This window comes from Podarcis melisellensis, assembly GCF_964234715.1.
Source record: "Podarcis melisellensis genome assembly, chromosome: 7".
Taxonomy (NCBI): Eukaryota; Metazoa; Chordata; class Lepidosauria; order Squamata; family Lacertidae; genus Podarcis; species Podarcis melisellensis.
The window spans coordinates 79,311,589-79,336,425 of NC_138539.1; the positions used below are offsets into that span (position 1 = coordinate 79,311,589).

General features: G+C 42.0%; 1 protein-coding gene across 3 annotated transcripts; it reads left to right on the top strand.

Moving 5' to 3' along the window:
• On the top strand, positions 1–24,174 carry LOC309374870 (carboxymethylenebutenolidase homolog). Of its 3 annotated transcripts, none has more exons than XM_081920101.1 (7): positions 3–347; positions 7,891–7,970; positions 9,004–9,227; positions 19,141–19,248; positions 20,313–20,455; positions 21,121–21,212; positions 22,853–24,174. In XM_081920101.1, the coding sequence occupies exons 3-7, from the start codon at positions 9,013–9,015 to the stop codon at positions 23,036–23,038; spliced, it is 744 nt and encodes a 247-aa protein (XP_081776227.1). In that variant the 5' UTR covers positions 3–347; positions 7,891–7,970; positions 9,004–9,012; the 3' UTR covers positions 23,039–24,174. The 3 variants fall into 3 exon arrangements, with proteins under 3 accessions (XP_081776229.1, XP_081776227.1, XP_081776228.1); XM_081920102.1 differs by having other exon boundaries at positions 7,894–7,970; XM_081920103.1 differs by lacking the exon at positions 7,891–7,970 and having other exon boundaries at positions 1–347.
• The last annotated feature ends 663 nt before the right edge of the window (positions 24,175–24,837 follow it).

The window sequence follows — 24,837 nt, forward strand, 5'->3', positions numbered from 1 at the left end:
CTCTCTGTTCTTCAGTTGTTACCCCCAGCCCGCCAAAAAATACAACTCTACAAATCAGCCTTGGGGAACAAGAGAAGCCTGTCTCTTTGAATCCATGTCCCTTCCCCTTTCCTGTCTTTCTGGATTAGGCATTTATCTTCAAAGCAGCCTCCACCTTCTTCTCCTAACTTCACATCTCCCATAACATCTGAAAGGAACACAGCACTGGAATGGAAGCTGAGCAGCAGCTATAGAACTGTTATTGGTGCTGCATTTTTTATTTTCTTACATCAGCCGACAACCTGCAAGTTTCTCCTCATCGCCAAAGGAATCTTCCTTGGGTTTAGATCACAACCCCTCCAATCCAGGTATGTCCAGGAAGGCAATAATGCCTCCTAACCTATCCTGAGGTTAGGACAGCTGCAGTTCTATAAAACTGTGGAGCAAAGGGGGAAGAAATGGAGATTCAAGCAGTGACAGGTGTTACAAATAATGGCGGTGTATTTTAGTGGCTTTGAGTGTAAGCTACCCATCAGGAACTCTTGGCTTCAGATCTTACCTCTGCTTCAAACTCATTACACGACCGTAGCAGACCACTCTCTCTTAGCCTAACACCCACCCAGCCCACTTGCGGTCAGGGGATAACAATAATGATCGACTTTACAGGGTTGCTATTGTTTTTACAAAATAATGTATGTGCTCTGAACACCCGGAAGAGCTATATGTGTTGTTACTTAAATTACTGAAACATATTTTGCAAGGGGTTAAGATGCTAGATTTTATATACAGTATTACGTAGTAGGAAACGAAACAAAAAGCATCCTTTTTTATTTTTGAGTCCTCCCACAAAGAGTTCTATACTGTATTCTATAAAAAGAAATAAAGGAATGATTATTATGACTAATATTCTTTGAAGTGCTTAAGACAATCTTCAGCTAGTGTTACTCAAGTTCTATCTGTTTTGTATGGAGAACATCATTTTTGAATTGCTGCCACCAAATCATAGAAGATTTGCTACGGAAATTAGCAGGAATATCTGTGCAAATATCAAGAGAGGGACTCAAGATAGCGCATGCTTTCAGATAGATGTTTATTGTGCAAATGGTATCCTCATGTACACACCAAAATCCTTGTACAGTGTACCTTGGGTTACATACGCTTCAGGTTACAGACTCCGCTAACCCAGAAATAGTACCTCGGGTTAAGAACTTTACTTCAGGATGAGAACAGAAATTGTGCTCCGGCGCCGCGGCAGCAGCGGGAGGCCCCATTAGCTAAGGTGGTGCTTCAGGTTAAGAACAGCTTCAGGCTAAGAACAGACCTCCGGAACGAATTAAGTACTTAACCCGAGGTACCACTGTATCTGGATTTTAAGCTGGATTTACCCTTTCCAGAGGGAATTTGATAAGTAAAAAAACAACAACAACCAACTCATCTGTAAATTAAGCCCATTTGCAATTATCCCAAGTACATGTAAAATAAATTGCCAGTGTGTACAGTATCTGAATACGTTTGAGTTTCAGAAATGTGTGTTCAAACATCTGCTTGGCTACCAAATTCAAAGGGTGGCTACTGTTACTATACAGATTTTTCTCCCCTTCCCTTTCTTCAGGGTGCTCAAGGCCCCTCTTCAATTTCACCCTCACAATAAAGCCTGTGAGACAGGCTAATGCGGGAGGTGGCAAATCGCCCAGGGTCACTCAGTGTATTTTGACCTTGACTAAGCAATTGTGGCCCAGTTCAAATGCAGCAATATCAGGCTAATGAATCATAATTTATTAGACCAAGAGGGAACATTGCGACCTGTGCGCGCTTCACTCATGCATCATAATAGAACAGTTCTGTGGTTTGCTGAACCACACAGAGGAATTCAACGTGGCACATAGCAGATTGCTCTGTCAGCACAAGCATTTCTGGTTTTGCCTCCAAGTCTATTAGTTTGGACATTACAGGCAAATATGGCTTAATAGCTCACGACTGGCTGATTGCTCAGTTGGTAGAGCATGAGACTCTTAATAAGAGTCATGCGTTTCAGAGGCATAGCGGGTGGCAGGAGGGCCATGGCCCTGGGCACAGAATTCAGAGGGAATAATCAGGTGCCCCCATGACAGGCTCCCTCATTGAGGCCAGAACTGCGGCAAGGAAGCAAGCCAGCACACCCACCCCCCGGCATGGCCCTCCACACCCTGGGCTCCAGCAACCCACGCTACATCACTGGTGGGTTGGGGCCCCATGTTGGGTAAAAGATTCCTGTATTGGACTAAACGACCCTTTCAACACTGCAACTCTATGATTCTGTGACTGTATAACGTAAGTGCTGAAGCCAGGTGCACAAAGGGAGGGGTGTGGATGGAGTGTGCAGACACAAAGCCCATTATCAGTCTCTTAGAGTGACTGTTGCGGGGTGAGAGGCGATTTTGTATGTAAAAATTAATGCTAATAGTACCCCAGCTAAAGGATACTAAGGCTAGATCTAAAAAAGGTAAAGGTAAAGGGACCCCTGACCATTAGGTCCAGTCGTGGCCGACTCTGGGGTTGCGGTGCTCATCTCGCTTTATTGGCCGAGGGAGCCGGCGTACAGCTTCCGGATCATGTGGCCAGCATGACTAGATCTAGGCTAGATCTACACAGCTGAAAACGCGCTGCAAAAGAACGTCATAAAGCTCATGAATGAAAATATCATTGAGTTGTGATCAATGGGGAAAGGTAATTCACACAGCTGACTTTTTCAGTTTGAGGCTGCAATCCCATTAATATTTACCGGAGAGAAGCCGCAGTGTACTCAGTGAAACAAACTTCTGCGGAGAAGACACAGGGGCGCCAACTTATAAAAAATATTGGGGGGGGGGCGGTGGCCCATACCGACTTATTAAAAATATTGGGGGGGCCCAAGACCTCCAAACCGCTGCTGCTGGGGGAACGAAAGGGGTGAGTCCCGGGCTGCCCCGACCTTAAGTGAACCTGTGAGGGCCCGCCCTTTGCGGCAGCCGATTGGCTGCCGCCGTGGGCAGTGAATATTAATGAGCTAGGGGGAATCCCCGCTTCTCGCGGGGCTGACACCAGCCCCACGAGATTGTTGATGGGTCGAGAGCCCGCAACCCCACCCCCTCTCTAGATCAGGAGTGGCTTTGTTTTAACTCATTACTGAATGTATTTTAAAAGGTAACTATCGTCAAACAAGGAAAATAAAAAATACCAACATAATTTTGTGATTTTACAAAGCATAATATAACTAATAATTTTCTTAAATTATTGGGGGGGCAGAGCCCCCCCAAACAAATTTTGAGGGGGCTCGGGCCCCCTCAGGCCCCATGGAGTCGGCGCCTATGAGAAGACACATAAATAAGTTTGCACTGTAAGATAGCAGATTGTTTGCTGGAGTCAATCAGGAGAGAGCAACAAGAAATTGGTTCAAATTGTGGTGATGCTTATACCTGAAAGCACTGTATAAATACCCACTAGTTGTGTACTTATTTGTTCTAGATACCTTTATCCCATTTTCTCTTCCACTAGAGGGAACTCAAAGCATCTAAAAGCATAGAAGTACAAAGGGAAGAGGCAGCAAAGAGTTTGACTAGCCGAATAAATACAAAAAAGCTTAAGGAAAGGCTGGAATAGCCCCAAGCTAGGTTGATTCAAATATGGATCACACAGCTGTTATCATCTGCTGCTCTTTGGCCCATTTTCCTTTTAATGGGCATGAAAATATTTGTCCACCATGCAGGGATAATTGGATTTAATCATTAATGTGCATACGCTGTGAAGTTATGATGTCAGATGTAGGGACAGGGGAGGAATTTGGTTCAGTTCACTTGAAAGCAAAGCTCCCTAATTTGCTCTTTCCAAAACAATATGAGAACTGAAACCCAGACATCCTTCGAAATTCACACTTTTCTGAATTTTGCCATGCAGTTCTGTGGCCAAGCGATGTGTACAAAAATGCATATACTGCAGCAAAGTGGACATAAAATATTATTCAACATAAAAAAATGCATTATATTCAAGGAAAATATTTGGCAAAAATGTGTATATGTTGTTTTTATATAGTACAAGCTGAGCATTGGTTATTAAGCATTGGAATATTAAAGCGGTTTAGAAATAAATGATAAATATATTAGGCAAAACTGCATACATTGGGAGAGATTTGCTGGAAGATGCTGATTGAGTTTCAATATGACTTCCTGATATAAGATTGTGGAGAACTAATTGGGAAAATTTAAAGAAACCAAAACTGCTCATCTGTAGCCTGGTGTCAGTGAATAGCTGAAATGATACAGGGTGCAATGGAACTAATTAGGAACTGGGCTTTTCCCAACCGAATTTCTTGAATATTCCAAACTCCTCTCATGCACTGCCCTAATTGCAGAGACTCCCCTTTTCAATATTTTTCACTGGCTAACAACTTTTCTCAGTGATGACACTGACTATGGAATAGACTTCCCGAGGAAAGCCTGGTAGGCTACTGTATTACTTAGATGTGCTTTTAATTCCTTTTGGAAAAATGCACTAAGGCCTCTGAGTCTAATTTAGTTTTATAGGAGTCTATTTGGGTGGTTTAGATCTTTCTTTCTCTTCACCCTTGCTTCATACATATGACCCACAATTTAAATGTTTCTTTAAGTGCAGTCGCTTTATTGTACAAGCATGCTGTGTGCTATAGTTAATTAAATTGCTTTTAGTAACACAATATGTGAACCTCACTAGGGTATTATTATTTTTTGATTAATTTATTTATGATAAATTTGGAGGCCTTTCAGATATTATATGGTAATAATATAATTATTATTATTATTATTTATACCCCACCCATCTAGCTGGGTTTCCCCAGCCACTCTGGGTGGCTCCCAATAGAATACTGAAAACACAATAAAATTGAAACACAATAAAACATCAAACATCAAAAACTTCCCTAAACAGGGCTGCCTTCAGGTGTTTTCTAAAAGTCAAGTAGTTGTTTATTTCCTTGACATCTGATGGGAGGGTGTTCCACAGGGTGCGCACCACTACCGAAAAGCCCTCTGTCTGGTTCCCTGTAACCTCACTCCTCGCAGTGAGGGAATCACCAGAAGGCCCTCAGAGCTGGACCTCATTGTCCGGGCTGAACGATGGAGGTAGAGACGCTCCTTCAGGTATTCTGGGCTGAGGCCGTTTAGGGCTTTAAAGGTTAACACCAACACTTTGAATTGTGCTCAGAAATGTACTGGGAGCCAATGAAAGTCTTTCAGGACCAGTGTTTTATGGTCCCAGTGGCCACTCCCAGTCACCAGTCTAGCTGCCACATTCTGGATTAGTTGTAGTTTCTGAGTCACTTTCAAAGGTAGCCCCACGTAGAGCACATTGCAGTTGTCCAAGCGGGAGATAACTAGAGCATGCACCACTCTGGCGAGACAGTCTGTGGGCAGGTAGGATCTCAGTCTGCATACCAGGTGGAGCTGGTAGACATACCAGGGAGAATAAAAATGTGCAGGGGGGTCAGCTCAACCAGTTGGACCCACATCTGACTTTTGTGCATTCACCTGACCTTCTGCCCTAAGACTAAACACATACAGAAGGTCAGATGACACTACGGAATGGCACAAGACCTTCTGGTGCAAGCCAATCTTGTCCTAAATCAAAGTTGTCCTCTAGCACTGGACTTAAGTTATTTCACCCATCTCTTGTAAACCAGCACAATGTGCCAGGCATGAGTAGCTGGCAGCTCGGAATTATTACTGCTGCAATTCTTAATTCAAATTCCATCCCATCCTTTCCCCCGAAGGAGCCCAATAAAGCAGGCACAAAATAATAAACCAAGCAGCGATAAAAGAATGTGTATCGAGAAACAGCATAGCAACAACAGTCCATATAAATTTCCCAGTTCTGAATTTTCTTCTTCCTCATGCTGGCATTTTGAAATTCAGTTGAGAGCCGCTCCCCAAAATACAGATATTTGTCACCCTTGTTCTCCAGCATGACATGTAGGTGGGAAGGACAAACATTGCTGGCAAATAATTGCTGATGGAAGGTTCTGGGAATAATGAGGAGGAACACTTGGTGCTTCCAGTTCCATCTACATTGAGGGTTGCCATCAGGTTGGCAACGCAAGATTCATGCAAATGCCCCACTGGCTAAACAGGATTCCGCTGAAATTGTTGAACTCGCCAGCTGCTTGGTCTTTAGTGCAGACTACATCAAAGCTAGTTGGCTGTGAGAATGAGGAAATCCTGGAAGAGGAAATGGTGGAGGAAATGATTGCACCAGCAATCTTGTTTTGATGAATCAGGGACTTGCCATTATATAAGAGCCTTTCCAGGCCACAGGGATGCCAACTAGAATTAAATATTGGGGTGCCAATGTAAGCCCCACCCTGCATAAACACACCCTCCAACATTTCTCTGATAAAACCAGGAACGTCAATAACGGAGTGCGTTACTTCCGGGTTTCACCGCTCACGCATGTGCAGACAGTCAAAATCACGTCACACGCATGCACAGAAGCGGCGAAACACGACCTGCGCACGCACAGTCACGTCTTACGTTCTGTTCAGGATGCGAACGGGGCTCCGGAACGGATCCCGTTCGCATTCTGAGGTACCACTGTATTCTGTATTTTGCATTATGCTTTTATGTTGTGAACCACCCTAAGACCTGTGGGTAAATAATTTGAGTAATTTAATAACAACAACAACAAGCTGCTTCCAATGGCAACTATTATGATTGCAAAAACAAAAATTAACTGCAAGAATGTAGCAACTAGCCATCAATAATGATGTATGGACAGGCCTGCTTCCAGCATATGCCTCTCTTAATTGCAGATATATGCCTTGCCCTGTATTCCTAGTCAGCAATTTGTATGAATTCCAAGGTATTCAGTGTTCAAATTACTATTAGCGCAGATTACAACAACTTTTTCACTAAGGTCTCTTACATCAGGCCTGCTGTCTGGAGGCAGCTGAATTGACAATTACCAAGTTTTCATCATTTGCTTAATAGCACTCAACTCCCTTTGAAGTGGGACCCCGCCTTTCAGTCTTATTAAAGTGCAATGTTTTTTCAAGCATTGCCGCTTTGACGCACCCTGTGCGCTGGCCACCCCCTCAACATGCCCTCTGGTTGGCATGTCGATTTTCAACTACACTTTTCTGCAGGACTTGATCTCCTTCTGCAGGGCCTGTAAGACAGAGCTATTCCATCCGGCCTTCAATTTGAATTAGCCTGATCCTCTATTCCCTTTTCCCTTTCCTCTTCCATGAAGAAACCCTTTCTTGGAACCACACATTTAAATTCCTCCCTGGTCTCCTTGCTGGCCCTAGTAAGACCAACTTGGTCAGTCAGCCCTGGTGATCATTTGATGTCTACTGACTGGGTCCCCCCCCCAAAAAAATGACCCCTGAATTTTTGAATTTTATTGATGTTGATGCTGCATTTTATGTTGTATTTTATGCTGTTGTATGCTGTTTTTAAGTCGCATTTTAATCAATGTTTTATATTTGCTGTTAGCCGCCCTGAGCCCAATTTAAAAACTGGGAAGCGTGGGGTATAAATAAAAATTTATTATTATTATTTATTATTCTGTTATTCATTCTGTCTGTTCCCAGTTTATATACTTCAAAGATGCTGGAAATTACTTTCATCAATTTTCACAATCACTACAACTACTAGTAATCTTTGTTTTAATATAGGTGTGTGTATAGAACCATGCTGAAAGAAGGAGGCTTTAAAAAACAACCCCCTTCCTCATTTTTTACTTTTACATGAGTTGCTGCTGGCACAGTATTCAAAGTGTCCCTTTAAATTTGTCCTTGGCACTTTGGTCTGAACTTACTTCTGTTTCCCATACTGTGCTTTCTTCTTTTTTTCCAATCTAATGAAGCCCTTAATTAGTTGCATCAGATGTGCTTGAGAAAACATCCAGTGTTTTTTTTTCTCTCAGCAGGTACTCAAGGGTACTCAGTACCAGTACCTCTTTTTGTTGTTGTTAAAAAGTGTGGCACTTACTGTGACAACTTCCTGGTGAGTACTGGAACCTATTTTTCTAGAAAGAAAAACACTGACGACACCTGTTGTATTTGTGCTGTTGTGAGGGGTTCTATTCAGGGGGTTAAATAATACCATATTTACTTCATGGAACTGGCGGAAATGACTGGCAGAATCCGAGACCAGGGAGAAGAGTCGGTGGAAGAAGATTGGAAGAAATTTAAAGTTTATCTACAGAAACATTGTAAAATTAAGGAATGTTAGAAGGAGGCTGGAATGAAGTTATGTGGCTTTAGCAGAAATATTATAAAGGATTAAGTAAAAATAGATTGTTAATGGATGAAAGGAGGAAAGGTAAAGTTACATTATATTAAGATAAATTATAGGATAAAAATTGGGAAAGATGGAAAGGATTTGCTGAAATAGCTAACCGAACTAGAATACAAAAAAGGGAGGTGCGAGGAGGTCAAGGAAACAAGCAAATGAAAGATAAGTTATGGGAAGGTTCATTGTGTTTTTTAATTGTTTCTATTTTTCTGTTTCTCTGTTTTTTTATAAAAAAAATTCTATTATGTGTTGTCAAGTTTTTGTTTAATTTGGAGTTATCTCTTTTTGTAACATTTAAAACTTTAATAAATATTATTTTAAAAATAATAATAAATAAACCTGGCCAGCGAAAAATAAATAAATAAAAATAATACCATATTTACGTGAACTGAACGCGTCATCAAATCTAATGGGCACCTCAATTTTCAAAACACTGAAACCAAAAATGTATTTGCTGGCGAATGTAAATGTGTCATCAAATCTAATGAGCACTCTAATTTTATGAAGTAATTTGGCCAAAAAGGGTGTGCGTTACATTCGAGTAAATATGGTAGTTAGACTGGAGAAGCCAGTATAAGTCGCAATTTCAGCTGAATTTGGGGGAACCACTTGTCTTGAGCTATTTCAATTGCTTTTGTTCCGATTTGCTCATTTCTGTTGCTCCGTGTGGGTCATTTTCATTTTTTTAACAATAGCTTCTTTTTGTTTATATTTGACTAATTACATTTTGTTTACATTTCAGTTTTCTGTAATGACTAGTCAGGATTTACCTTTCCAATATGATGTTGGAAGAAGAAGCACTTACATGGGGCGTGGCCAAGACGTGCAAGTTGATAACATCAAAGCATATGTTTGCCAACCTCCTTCCAACACGGACAAAGCTGTGATTGTGATTCACGACATATATGGATGGCAATTCCCAGATACCAGATATGTTGCTGATATCCTCGTAGCTAAAGGATACATGTGAGCAATTGGTTCTTTTTAACCTTCCTCAATCTCTACGTTATGGTTGCGAGGCCATAAATTTGATCTGACTTGTGATTTTCATACAGAAAAGTTATTCGTCACCTCTTGTCTGAATGTCTTCCTGAAAGGCATTAGTCTCATTAAAAAACGTACGTTAAGAAATATTACCTGAAATGGGGGCACTTAATGCATTGTTTTATCTTAAGTTCACAGTGGATCTGGAAATAAAATGGCTTACAAGTAAAGAATTTGATGGGTTGAGATAGGAATTTTGTGGGCTCGATATATGGTAATGTTCATAAGTGTACCAACCAAGCACATACATCGATCAGCACAGGAAGACCGACCTGAAACCATTTTGATTCCTAAACTGAGCAAATGTTTTTTTCTGCAAGGTCAAAGTGGGAAACCTCCCCATTGTCTCTTTCCTCACAAATCTTGTCTTAAGGGCACATTTAAGATATGAATAGGGTGTGAGCCTGTGACCTGGCCCAGGAACTAAGTATTTATCATTACAAAAGACTAGCCAGGCTTCCCAGGCAATCCAGTCAAGTAACCTGCCAGACAGGAGATAAACAGTGACAGGAGAAAAACAACATTCAAATTTCTGTTTTAGATCGCCTTTTCTGTGGTGTAGGTATGATGTATATGGGGTGGTGGTCTTAGGTTACACCCCTTCTGTGATGTATGTATGAAGTATGGAGGGGTGGTCTTGAGCTCCAGGGCAGGGAATTTAAAATGTCTATATATATAAGGCCTTGTGCGCCATTGTTTGGGGTTCCACCTCCCTCCTGCGATGTGGTGGGTTGCAACAGATCAATAAAGATCAGGCTTACTAGCTGCTTTGCTTCTCAATATTCTCTGGTTGGCCTCTGTTATTTTCTCCTACCAATAGGGAACCTATGTAAGGACTCTATATGGGCTCTTGGATACCCCATAAGGGAAAAGGGCAGAATTTTGTTTACATCAGGGTTCAGCAGGGCTTTTCATAGCAGTGCTGCGTAATCCTGTCCCTTCCTCAGAGAAAGTGAGTTCTAGTTGGTGGTGAAGCTGGGCTTTGCTGGGGGGTTTGACCAGCAAAGGTCCACTTCAAACACCACCACAACACTGTTTTCACCTAGCACAAGGTATGCAAAAAGTTCAAAGATACTGTGAGGGAGCTCTCTGTTTATATGCTCTTCTGGGTGAAGGGGTCCCACTGAGGATGTTTCCGCCAATAGCTACTAGACTACTAATATCCATGCTAAACATATAGCAAAGCACTGAGTTAGCTGCAGAGTCTAGATATGAAGGGTTTAGCAACAGATGAATCGAAGGGTGACTCAGGAGGGCCTTATCAACAGGACCCTCATTTTTTTGGCATTCGGTAAGTTTCACAACTTGTTTTTATGTGCAATGGAGCAACACGTGACACACCTCAGCTTAGAAGTGCAAATTTGTTAATTGATACAGATGGTGTGGTATTATTAAAGTCATATTAAAGAATGTAAAATTTTCGTTCATACAGTGGAACCTCGGTTGTCACACGCTCTGGAAGCCGAACAATTCGGAACCCGAATGCCGACAACCCAGAAGTGAATGTTTTCCGTTTTCGAACGCGCCTCGGAAGTCAAACAGCTTCCGAGGTGCGTTTCTCCTGTTGCAGGAAAAATCCGAGGGCTCCCTTGGACAAAACAAAGACACCAACCAGGATAACTTGGAGCAAAACAGCAGCCTGTAGGCTTGGCCTTTATTGAACTGTTGCAACAGGGTATTCCCCTCACGTGCAGGAGAGAGGAAAGACCCCGAAGAATAGTGTGCAAGGTCTTATAAAAACTTTTGAAATTCCCCTCCTCTAGATCAAGCCCACCCCCAGAAACATCATGCATACATTACAGAAAGGAGGGGTTGTGGGAGGCATATATCACAGAAAGGAGGGGCTGAGGGAGGAGTTGGTGGTAACTTGAGTGTCTTGTCACCTGGCTGGTTCCTCCTTTCCCCCTCCCCTTCCAGGAATTTCTAGGAGACAAAGGGGATTTTGCAGTTTCCTGCCCCCTGAGGGAAGATCTGATCAGTGTCCTTTGTTTGAATCCACTCCCATATGCAGGTTCTTTGTGATCTTGATTGTCTTCTGTCTGGGATCATCAGGGTTGGCATGGGCAGGGCTCCTGTTTATGTGCTGAGACAGTGAAGGGATTTGGCTGACCAGGACTAAATCACCCCCCTTTGTTAGTTCTTGTCATATGGAGTAAAAATAAAAATGGAACAGTGCAAATCCAATGTATGGTTGATTTTCTATGAATTTATAACAGAAATGTGGCGTATGTAGTGTGTGAGTGTGAAGTTTATACAAACAGAATGATTGGGGTGGGGGGGTTCCTGCTACAGTTCCCCCCTTCGGAGATAAGATTGCAAAGGTGGTTACTTTGCAATCCTTTTCTCCGCACAATTTAAGGTGGTAAATATTAACCTGCTATTCTCCGTCCCAGATGCGTGTGTCCATGTGAACTTGAAAGGGACTTGGATGTCATGCTTCTTAAGGATATTTGTATAGAAATATAACAGTGTAACAGTGCACATAGTTAGACATAGGATATCGCGTAAAATTAAAATTTTGTTGCTCAGTTACTTGTGGTATTTTAGCACCTTGGAATAAATATTTCTCTCAATAGTGGCATATGCTTTACATTTAGCAGGAAGGTCCACTAATGACTGAAAAATGCAGTTTGCTTTGCCCCCCACCATTTTTGTGTTCTCAGGTGTCAAAGTAGTTCTTCTGTGGTCTCACACCGGCCTGGTGTAACAGTCTTAGCAATCCCTGGTGAATCCCCTTAGGGCTTTCATATTGACCATGTTGCCTGGCACTCATCACAGCTGGCACAGGTTTGGGCACGTCAGGAGTGAAATGTCCTTGCCTGGCCATTCCATGGGATTTTATTATTATTGGCTATGGTCTTGCAATCATGGGAAGTTGCTGACTTGCACTTCAAGGACCAAAAAGCTACTTGCAGCCTGGATACACTTGCCCAATTCAAACTGAGTCCAATTTGAATTTATCTTGCCCCATGGTTCTCAACTTTTCAAACCAATCTGTTAAAAGAAAACCATTCTTAAAAGGGCACTTGTCCAAATAAGTCAATTTAACTCTATAAGGGATTATTCCTGCTAAACCAAAGCATATCCACCTTCATGTATCTTAGAAGCTTCTCCTTGGTAAAGTGAGTTTTTTAGCACATTTTTAAAATGGGTAGGGAAGTTGGCAGAGCGCCAGGTGAAACAACTAAATGTGGTTATAAATTTATCTAATTCTAGACATTGGACTACATAATAGCCTGATCTGTAAAAAAAGCATAAAATGTATGAGAATCCTCCACTGGGGTGTAAGGAATAAGACATTAAACATAAAAACAATTATACACAAAAATAGTCACAAAAATAGCCCCCCCCCCATTTGTGGAAATAACACACTGTCAGACACATTTCAACATTCCTACACAATAACACATAATACAAAACAAACTAATTAAGTATCAGTTACATATCTTGAGACAATTGTGATATATATATATATATATATATATATATATATATATATATATATTTACGCATGTATCTTGAGGTTCAAAAGTCAGAAAATGTCCTTGTAATTCCAAATGTCCTTGTAATTCAACTCCACCCCCCTTTGTCAGCCCCACTTCCCCGGCAGTCTATATCCTTTGAAAGAGATAGCTGTGGCCATATTGAAAACTTTGATGTCTTCTGTTGTGGTGGCGAAGGTTTTCATTGGATCTGTAGTAACACACTTGTAGAAGTGATATCCTGTAAGGGCAGGGTGGACTTAAAAGACACAGTTAAAATAATAATAAAACACACACATACAATGACCTATGAGGAACCAAAAATAAATAAATGCTAAGACACACAATATTTAAGAAACCTGAAGTAACCTGTTTTGGCATTCTAATGTCCCAAATGAAAATAAAAGAGTGTTTCTTGATGTGACAACATCAGTCAGAATGTTAATAGCAAAATACTGGGAAATGACTTAATACCAAGAAAATGAATGGCAATTTAAAGTTGTGCAAGTACCTTGAAGTAGCCAAAATGAAAGAATTAATAAGAAATGATCAGGCAAAGGGTAAACAAATACCATTCCACAAACAATGTTAGGTTGTGCTTCGCTTAATTTCGTAGACATCATGGAAAAACTGATTAAATAAATGAAAAGAGATTATTTGTAACTTAAAGTGTCAAAGGCACGAAGAGATGGAAGTCACAAATACAGCAGGGATTCAGACATGTTTCACAGAACAGGAAAGAAAGTTGCTGTGGGAGAAAAGAAGGGACAAAAACCTTTGTTATTGGGGTTCACATATCCTGTTAAAAGGGAAAAAATTATTTCATGTGAGAAGCCTGTCAGGAAATGCTGTTCCTAAAATGCACACAAAGTCTGTGATTTAAATCCCTTGGGGGGGGAGTGCTTTGAAATTTACCTGTGAAAAGAATTTGGCATGTTAATCATGTTAGGATTTGAAACTTGGCACACCTTTTGTCTTGCGAAGCCCCTGGAGCAAAGGACACATTAAGGGTGATTTCCCTCAGTGGCTCCAAGTTTTACATAAGGAAATTAGGATAAATTTCCCCCTTCAGCCCAAGCTCCTCTCACTCCCTACAGTTCCCCCTCCTTCCTCTCTCTATCTCTCTCCCCCCCTTTGTTGCTGCTTTTAGCCTCTGTGCATGTGCAGAGTTCATATCTCAGCAAACCTTTTATACTATTGAAAATCTTGAAACCTTTGGCTAAATTACCATTTGAAGGGTAAGGAGTAGATTTAAAAATACTGTTAGATTTTTAAAAAAAAAAACTAAAAAAGAGAAACTGAGCAATTAAAGTATTCAATAAAGTTAGCAATTGTAGCCCAAGCAAAAAGGACTGCTTCCTTTATGTACAGGAAAGGGCTATCATTTTGTGTGATTTCCCTCTGGTCATTCACGGAACAATGCCACGCCCTTATATATGGGGGGGAAAAATGGCCAGAGAGTCAGAATTTATAGGATTTTTTTAACATTCTCAGTCATTTCAGCCTTACCATTTGCAGACAAATTTTTTTCTGCCCTTTATTTACAGGATAAATGGTCAAGACTCATATGTATTTTATGTGCTTAAACTTTGAATTGACTTTGAAGTTTGATTTTTTTTAATAGTAGAGAAAATGATACACTGTAATCACTCAAATGCTTGAAATTACCAGTTTTGCTTCAAAACATCACGGATTTTACCTCTCACCTTTTTTAAGAAAAACAAAGAGCAAAGTTGGGCTGAATTTCAACTCATCACATGCTTGCAGACACATGGCCCTCCACACAGCCACAAATTGGGAGAGCTAAAAGGGACCCTTGGGTCATCTAGTCGAACCCTAAATACAGTGTTCATAGCAAGATTTCAAAGCAAGATTTGCACTACCAAAAGGACATATACATTTAAATACAGATTTTCAACTGGGAAAGGAAACATCTATGCTCCTATCATGTACTAAGGAAGAGGAAAATAAAAGTACCCAACTTTACACAGAACCCTTTTAGCAGATCTTGAGATAGTTTGAGTGAATTTGCTTCCTTCAAGTTCCTAGAGAAATTATCTTTAAAGGAAGATTGAAGTGAACATTTTTCCTAAGAGGGAGAGGATCTCTTATAAAACATAGTTAAAACAGCCATAGATTTGATTTAAAAGGAATACAAAATTGACAGTTTTTTTTTTTTCATGAACTTGCAGAGGAATAGTAAGGCTAATCTATGCCCCCCCCCCTGCAGTTTCCTTTGAAGGAAGCTTACTTGGGAGTAAATTTACCTGGCCCAGAAGTAAGAAGGAGAAGGGAAAAAAAACCCTGAAAGAGACAGAATGAAACAAGGGGGCATTTTCTAAGAAAAGAGGCCAGGAAGTCTTATAGAGACTGATATCAGGACTGGACTCAGACAATTTTGCTGGCTATGGAAGCCTCTACATTTAATACCAATTTTAATACCAATTTTCTTAGAAAGAACACATTTTCATAGGCAGATGCTTAATGAAATACATACACTGCATTTTAGCTTGAGAGAGCAGTTGGCTCTACTAGGCTTTTGCAGCAGAAACATTAGTTTCTTCACAGCACATTTCAAAATACTGGAAAAAAAATACTGGAACACGGATATAAACTCATAAACTCAAATGTTGCAACATAACATTATCTACCATCAACTTAAAATCATACTCCTCACTCAAGCTACTCGGAGGAAGACTCCTTTGAGCCTCTCTCAAAGAACAAACATTTGCACACTTCATTCTAATGATTTTTTTTTTCAAAGAAAAAATATTTATTTATTTTTTTTGTCTTGTTTAAGATTGATAAGGCCCAACATGGCTTCCTTAGATTTAAAATTTTTGAAGCAAGCTTGCAATTTAAAACTATGTGCATTTAAGAACAGTCTGTGGATGCCGGAGCCAATGTAAACACAAACACTTTTAATATTCCAAATCTTTGAGTACATCTCTTATCCTTTTTTTATTTTCAAGAGAAAACTAAGATCCCTAATGTGTGGGCTCTCAGGCTGGGCTGTTATTATATCTACTGCCTTCTGAGCACCATTAAATTTACGGTTTCATGTTCTAGCTTTAGGTTATAGTTTAACACCACAAATTTGATGTGTTCAGCTCTCCCTAAGGGTTCAAACCCTGATTTTGTTGAAGGATCCCTGGGGTGGCCACTGTGCCCTGGGTTCCAGGTGGTGGGCCTAAGCCACCCACTAAAAGTTACAATGGTCTCGTACTTTGTACTTGGAAAGACCATTTTGCCCCTTTATTTTATTATTTTATTTTATTTTTTCAATTGGAGATGACAAGCTGGAGGCGCATATTAGAATCCTCTCTGGGGCAAAAAGGCTTCATGGAAGCCTTGTTGCCAGGAGGAGTCCAGCTAGGGTGTTTAGTGAGCTCCCATTCTCTCATATGTTATTATTAGGCTTTTTCTTTTCTTTTCATTAACGAAGTACGCTAAAGACAGAAAGAGTGGACGCACACACACAAGGGAGGAGGGGCAATGGGAAAGAAAGGGGGGACAGAAAAGGATCCTTTCAGTACTCAAAGTACCCTTGACTAACACAATTCCTATTTATCTATAAACCACGAATTAATTTCTGGAAATCTCAAACCTGAACCTGAAACAAAACCACGGGTCTCTGCCCGGAACCTCAAACCACGGGTCTCTCTCTCTACCCGGAATTCCTTTACCTCAGCGCTGCTTCCTACGAGTGAGCTCAAACGTCTGCCACGGGACACCTTGGCCCGTCTGCCACGGGACACCTTGGCCCGAGAAAGTTCCAACCACGGGACACCTTGGCCCGTCTGCCACGGGACACCTTGGCCCGAGAAAGTTCCTGCATATATATATAATCCTAGTGTGGGGCCCCAATTCCCCCCTTTACCCTCCACGACAGCCTCCTGCCTAGCCATTGAGGCTAAGTTCGGAACCCCTACTGGACGCTTGCGCAGTGCAATGCCAGATTAAGGCCCGAGAAAATGAAGGTTTGGAAAGGAAACAAACAACCTTGCGTTCTGACGTACCCGGGTCATCCCTAACAAAGGTCGCCAGGCAGCAGGGGCAGCTTTGTTTGCATTTTAGACAAGAAAGGAGAGAGAGAGAGAGAGAGAGAAAAGGCTTGGATGGACCCCTCTGGACGACTCCGAAAGAGGGATGTCAGAGAAAACAGTAAAGAGTCACGCTTTCCCGGACTTAATGCCAAGACGGAAAACGGGGGAGAAAAGGGATAGAGAGATTAAGACGTTCCTGGACGACCCCGAGAGGGAACGTCGGAAAACAGTAAAAGTACCACAATTTCCCCGGTCATGTCCCGCGTAAGAAATTGGGGGAGAGAAGGGAAAGGATTTGACGTTCCTGGACGACCCCGAGAGGGAACGTCAGACAGTAAAGTTCCGCGACCTCCCTGGCCACTTTCCGAAAGGGGAGAATCGGGGGAGAAAAGGGGAGAGTTTAAGACGTTCCTGGACGACCCCGGGAGGGAACGTCAGAAATGAAAGAAGGAAAGTCTGGCTGTCGTGGGGACGCTGCTTCTCCACCCCCCTCCCAATGTATTTACTTCAAACCATACTCACATTTGAAGATGTCCCCCGCGGATCCCGGGATCCTTTCTTTTTAGCCGGCTTGACCTCGCCTTTGCTCCCCCTGGTTAGGCTTTTGGTGACGATTGATTACCGCCCGCAAAGAGGAAGCAGGGAGAGGAAGAAGGATCCCTGGGCTAAGGTTGCCCAGTGGCGCCCGATCCCCTCTGTCTCCCCTCTCACCTTTGCAGGAGAACCAAGTGTCCCTGAGAATGGTCGCCAACTGTTGCAGGAAAAATCCGAGGGCTCCCTTGGACAAAACAAAGACACCAACCAGGATAACTTGGAGCAAAACAGCAGCCTGTAGGCTTGGCCTTTATTGAACTGTTGCAACAGGGTATTCCCCTCACGTGCAGGAGAGAGGAAAGACCCCGAAGAATAGTGTGCAAGGTCTTATAAAAACTTTTGAAATTCCCCTCCTCTAGATCAAGCCCACCCCCAGAAACATCATGCATACATTACAGAAAGGAGGGGTTGTGGGAGGCATATATCACAGAAAGGAGGGGCTGAGGGAGGAGTTGGTGGTAACTTGAGTGTCTTGTCACCTGGCTGGTTCCTCCTTTCCCCCTCCCCTTCCAGGAATTTCTAGGAGACAAAGGGGATTTTGCAGTTTCCTGCCCCCTGAGGGAAGATCTGATCAGTGTCCTTTGTTTGAATCCACTCCCATATGCAGGTTCTTTGTGATCTTGATTGTCTTCTGTCTGGGATCATCAGGGTTGGCATGGGCAGGGCTCCTGTTTATGTGCTGAGACAGTGAAGGGATTTGGCTGACCAGGACTAAATCACCCCCCTTTGTTAGTTCTTGTCATATGGAGTAAAAATAAAAATGGAACAGTGCAAATCCAATGTATGGTTGATTTTCTATGAATTTATAACAGAAATGTGGCGTATGTAGTGTGTGAGTGTGAAGTTTATACAAACAGAATGATTGGGGTGGGGGGGCTCCTGCTACACTCCATTTTTAAAAAGGAGTTTGCTGACTGGCAATTGCATCTCAGCTGTCAAACGTTTTGGAAGTTGAACAGTGCTCCGGAACAGATTACGTTCGACAACCGAGGTTCCACTGTATTAATAAAAATGTATCTGTTCTTATGCCACAAATCAACTGATAATATATATGAACCACTCCTTTTTCAGTGCCTTATTTTGTTTTTGTGTTGTCATTTTTTGAATTATTATTTTGACTATGGGCCTCAAAAGGTAGAAGTGGCCTCTCTGGGTCTCAGAGTGGACCTGCCTACAGACAGTGCATGCAGGATTGGGGTATTATTATTACTTTGCCCATCCCTCTAGACACTCCCTAGACCAGACACCCTCCCTAGGCCAAAAACTTTCTGCCCTGTCTTTTCATTGAGTCCTTTTGCCTTGCTGGAATGTGTCATTGAACTGTGACACTGCCTCTTCTTTTCCTGAATATGGAACTGTTGCAAGTGCAAGTCACACACCAATTGTGTAATGATCTAGAATAAGAATTTGAAGCACACTCTAGGTTTAAACAACTTCATGGAAATAAATGCCTTTAATATGTGAATTCTTAACTGCTGTACATTGGATGAATGTTGGCTGGATGCCACAATGATCTGAGGTGGTGTCGATGAAAATGATTTCATTATCGCCAATCACAGCACACAGGGAGGGAGTTTTTGCAAAGATTGTCACTGGGGAGATAAGGGTAAAACTTTCCTGCATGCTGCAATCTCTATGCGCAGACTTAAAATGACATATTTTTTTAAAAGGCTGAACAGGTTATGGGTAACATCTGTCTGCTATTCCATACAGAACCATATGCCCAGATTTCTTCCTGGGAAAAGAACCATGGAAAACTACTGATCATTGGCAGAATTTTGCGGACTGGTTAAAGCACCGAGATCCCACGAAGGTGGACAAGTAAGACTAACATTTATTCCAAAGCTATAACTAATCGATGTAGCTAAGGGGACAACATAAGGTTAATTCAGCATCGACAGGAGAATTGAATTTTGGGAGGGGCATTGACATACCCTCCAACATTTCTCCGATGAAAATAGGGATGTCCCATTCCAGAATGATAATTTAACTATTAATACCCCACACATCTTACTGGGTTGCCCCAGCCACTCTGGGCAGCTTCCAGCATATATAAAAGCACAATAAAACATTTAAAAAACCTTCCCTATACAGGATTGCCTTCAGACAACTCAGGAGTCGGATAACGCCATACCCTCTAATATTTCTCCAATTAAAATAGGGACATTCTAAGGAAAAGTGGGAAATTCCAGGATCAAATCAGAAACTTGGAAGGTTTCTCTAAACCAGGGACATCCCTTGGAGGTCTGTATTGATTGAGCTATGCAATATGATCCTAAGCATACTTATTCAGAAGCCAATCCTGTTGAGATCAATGGAACTTACATCCAAGAAAGTCTGCATAGGATTTTAGGCTAAACAGTGGCAGACTTGAGGATCTCAAATTTCAGCAGCACCCTGCGCGTAGCTATAATTCGACACGCCCCACCTCTGTTATTCCTTAACAGACTTATTAACTCCCTTCATGGTCTACACATTCTTTTGACATTCAATTTAGTATTATCAATCCTTGTCACTCTTCCATGTTCAGCTGTTCCTCTTACAAGTGTGTAAAAAATAAGGAATAGCACCAGATATCCATTTTCATAGATAAATTAAGCATTATTTCCTGTGTTTGTACTTCTATAAAATTCCAAATGGTGCCTCTCTTGGTCGCCAGTTGTGGGCAAGCCCACACTTTTAAAAGGGCATGTGCCATTCAAAGCAAATGATTTCATTTAAAATCAGTTCCCAAAATTTAGTGGCCCTCTGATAACCCGGCATCTTCCTGAGTGGGTCAGTGCTTTTTTAACAGCAGGTGAAGGTGGGGAAGCAAGTTTTGATAATATTGCAATTTTTTTTATGTGTATGTAGACGTCTTAGTTCCCTTTTGTTCATGGTTGTAGGACAGCTGCTATTTTCATGAAGTATCTTAAGGAGCAGTACAATGCAATGAAAATCGGTGTCGTTGGATTTTCTTGGGGTGGAATGGCTGTACATCACTTGATGTTGACAAATCCTGATTTTCAAGCTGGGGTATCCCTCTATGGTAATGACAAATGTTTGTAAACTTGAGCAGGCTCCTATGTTTTTGTGCATTGAAACATTTATAGTCTAAGTCTGTGTAAGGATGAGCTGCAGCATTCATTATGGCTATTTATTTCAGCAACATATGCTTCGTTCTCTCATTGTTCAAACAAGGGGAGTAAGGATGCAATCCTGCAGGCCTGCCTAACTTCTTGTGGGAGGGAGTTCCATAGGGTTCGGCCCACAACACCTCTTTTTTTCTTCCACATGTCTGGAGGGAAGTTCTGTTGAGTTGAGTTTCACTTTCACAGAAGTTCAGTTTAGCATCACATATGAGCCAGTTTTGCTGATTTGCAACAAACAGTGATTAGTCGCTAAACACACCAACTCAATAAACTTTTTCTTTCAAGTGTGCCTCTTATCTGGGACCTCAGCCATCAAACAGTAAAAATTATCCTACAAGGAAAATATAGGATTTTCCTGGCATTTGATTGCTATAAATCATTACCTATAACACTGCTAATTAAGCTGAGGGGGCATTATTGTTTTTTAACTGCTGCCCTTGAGAACATGAGAAAGAACAGATGAGAGATACATACAGCTGAAGTAAATAGAAGCCTTTGTTCTCTATTGACCTTGAAGAACATACTACTTGATTTAACCTTTAAATCTTTAAATATGTTTTAGGAATCATCAGAGACTCTGAAAGTAGGTATAATTTGCTGAATCCTACCTTTTTCATGTTTGGTGGAAAAGATCACACCATTTCTTCTGATCAGGTAAGCTATCGCACAGTAAAGTCTCTGGCAGAGTGGCCAAGGCATGGTGACATTACAATAAACACAAAACAATCGCTTGGGATTTAAACAGGCTACGGCTTTATTAATCACAGGTGTCAGGAGGTTTTGGCGCAGACGTCGGGTGCATATCCTGAATCAACCAACCCTTTCTACTGGTAGATTATTTGACAAGGTTAAGGACAATACATCAAATTGGAGTGACCCCTCCAAAATCACCATTTTGGGAGTGCTATGGCCCATAAGTGTAGTAATGTATCCAACATCAGCTGAGACTTAGGCTTGGGTAACTACAACTAATCCAGAATGTGGCAGCTAGACTGGTGACTGGGGGCGACCGCCAAGACCACATAACACTGGTCTTGAAAGACCTACATTGACACCCAGTACTCTTCTGAGTGCAATACAAAGTGTTGGTGTTGACCTTTAAAGCCCTAAACGGCCTCGGTCCTGTATACCTGAAGGAGCGTCTCCACCCCCATCATTCTGCCCGGACGCTGAGGTCCAGCGCTGAGGGCCTTCTGGCGGTTCCCTCACTGCGAGAAGCAAAGCCACAGGGAACCAGGCAGAGGGCCTTCTCAGTAGTGGCGCCTGTCTTGTGGAACGCCCTCCCATCAGATGTCAAAGAGATAAACAACTGCCTGACATTTAGAAGACATCTGAAAGCAGCCCTGTTCAGGGAAGTTTTTAATGTGTGACATTTTAATGTATTTTTAATCTTTGTTGGAAGCCACCCAGAGTGGCTGGGGAAACCCAGCCAGATGGGCGGGGTACAAATAACAAATTATTATTATTATTATTATTATTATTATTATTATTATTATTATTATTTATAGCTGGATTTCATAGCTCTCCTGCAATTGGTTGCAACCACCCAGCCGCGAGCACAGCCAGTGGAGGAGGAAGTGGCTGTGCCAAAGCTGGAAGACCGCCCAATACCACCACAGCCATGCTGGACCACAACCACTGCTGCTTTCCAGCTGGTGGTTTAGCGTCCATTGTCTTCCGATTCAAACTTCCTTGATGCTTGAAATTGCCTCTTGAGTACAAGCTGCAAGTCTTCTGTAATGAAGGCCAGGCAGCCTCTATGTGCTTAGCACTACTTTTCTGATTTAATATTATTTTGCATCTGTTTCCATCAAGAAGAGGCATTGCCACAAATGGAAAAGCAACCATACTGGTGTGTTAAAGGAGCAAGGCAGCGAACGAAAGACTAACCATACTTGATACAGGTGGAAAAGAGTAAGAGAGGGAGTCAGGCTGGCTGGAAGGCAGACAGGCAGGCAATGACAACATTAGGTCTACTCCAGTGAGACTGTCTCCATCTTCCACCTCTTCCACCCCATCCCTGGGCAAAGTTCACATTTTATATTGTTTATTTGTTTTAGTATATTAAAGTTGTAAACTGCTTTTGGTGCGTTGGCATTAAAATGGTGGATTTTTTAATTTTTAAAAAATAATTGCACTCTGGCATGGTAGAATTTATTATTGCTTAATTGTAGTTATGGCAACACTAGATTTAAAGAAAAACCATGAAGGAATTCAGATTAAAAGGGAGCAAATTTGGAAGTTTTGATTTTTAACTTTCGTAGATATGTAATGAAATTGATTGTATGTTACAGGTCACTTTGTTGGAAGAAAAACTGGCAGAATATTGTAGAGTGCCCTTTAAAGTCAAAGTCTATCCTGGACAAGAACATGGCTTTGCTCAGTTAAAGCCTGACGACATGAAGCCTGAAAATCAGCCTTACATAGAGGAGGCAAGAATGGATATGATTGACTGGCTGAACAGATACATTATGTTTTGAAACTTGAATATGTCGCTTTATTTCCTCGCCCCCCCACCAAAAAAATGCAGTTTCTTCCCCCCTCTAAAATATTTATAGATTGTGGTGCTATCTACCGGAGAAAATAGAAGATATACTTTAGAGAACTTTCATTAATAAATTATGAAATATTTATAATGAAAGGGCCTTGAAATCATTGTCCGGCACACAAAGATACGAGCATTCGGTATTGGAAGTGTGCATGCCTTATACTGAACTTTATATTCTAAGGCTGCCTTAAACCTTATTCTTCTTTTTCCCCGTTTTTTGTGTCCCATTTCCTTCCCACCCCCCGAAAATAAAAATGTTCAGGATCTGTAAATGCATTATATATTAGCCATATTTTGGGCCTTAGGCTATGTACACACTAGCAGCTTAAAATGGAATAAAGTTGTTTCCTATACACTCACACCGAGTTTCAAATCACATTTCTACATTGCTGTATAAACCAGGGAGGGCGTGGAGACAATATCTGAGGCAACCAGGACAGTGCACAGTATTCCAGATGCAAGTTTCGCCACAGATTTGTATAATGACGTTATATGATACCGGCAGTTTTGTTTTCTGTTCCTTTCCTAACGACCCCTGGCGTGGAATCTGTTTTTCTTCAGAGCTGCTGCTGGGTTGACATCTTCTATCTCCTTACAACTTCAAGGTCTCATTCCTGATCAGTCACTGCCAGTTCAGACCTGATAAGCATATATGTGAAATAAATAAACAAAGAGAGGTCTAATATGCTGTTTTGCATTCACACCTCATTCCCTTGCCGCCATTGCCGGTCATCTGACAGGTCGGCAGACTGAACTGCTTAACTGCTTTGTTATGTACTGAGTTGAATAGGATCCAAAAGGCAGCAGTCTGATTGGTCCTAGAACAATAGGATTCAGAATGCAGCAGTCTGATTGGTCCTAGAACAATGCAGCAGTATGACTGGTCTGCAGGAGCCACCCAATCCAGCTCCAGGTGGAAGTGAATCCACAACCTGATTGGCCTACAGGAGAATTCCGGAATTAGCCAATCACGTGCAGCCCATTGTGTAAATAATGTATATAAAGCAGATACTTTGGGGGAATTTTCATTCCTCCTCCCACTATGAGCTGAATAAAGAGCATGAAATCCACTCTCGACTCCGAGTATATTTCATGCTTCCTGCAGGGATTGGCTTGATTACCTCATGGGGCATCAGTAGATGTGACTGATCCAGTACTTAAGGGCTCTCCTGCCCAACAGCCAATGCCAGGGGAGGAAATCTGTTTCCTGCTTTCTGCAAGGATCCGCTGCTCACATGAGCATGCAGCCAATCCAGTGGGCAAACCCACCCATCCACAAAGGTTCCTCTCTCCACTCCCATATGAACACCCCATGAGGAGCAGCCCAACCAGCTGACAAAGCTTCACCCACACAACAGCTGATAGGAGACTCACAGCAGATGAACATAGCTGTCAACCATCCCTTATTTGGCGGGAAACTCCCTTATCTCAGCGCTGTGTCCTGCTACTGTTCCTTATTGATGATGTCCCTTAAATTTCCCGGGTTTCAAAGGAAGCAACTCCTCTCCCTCCCTCCCTGCTGGCCAGGGAGGAGGGAGACTCCAACTGTGTTGCTTGGCTGCATTGCTCACCCAATAAGGAGTCTAAGAACGACTGGGGGGTGGAGCTTGCATGCCTTGTGCTGATCAAATCGGCCGCGTTGCCTGGGGACTCGCCTTTGCTCAGTGCTTCCCAGCAGAGAGGTGATGGTGGTTTTCCTTGCTGCATCCCCTTTGCCGGGTTGCTGCGCTG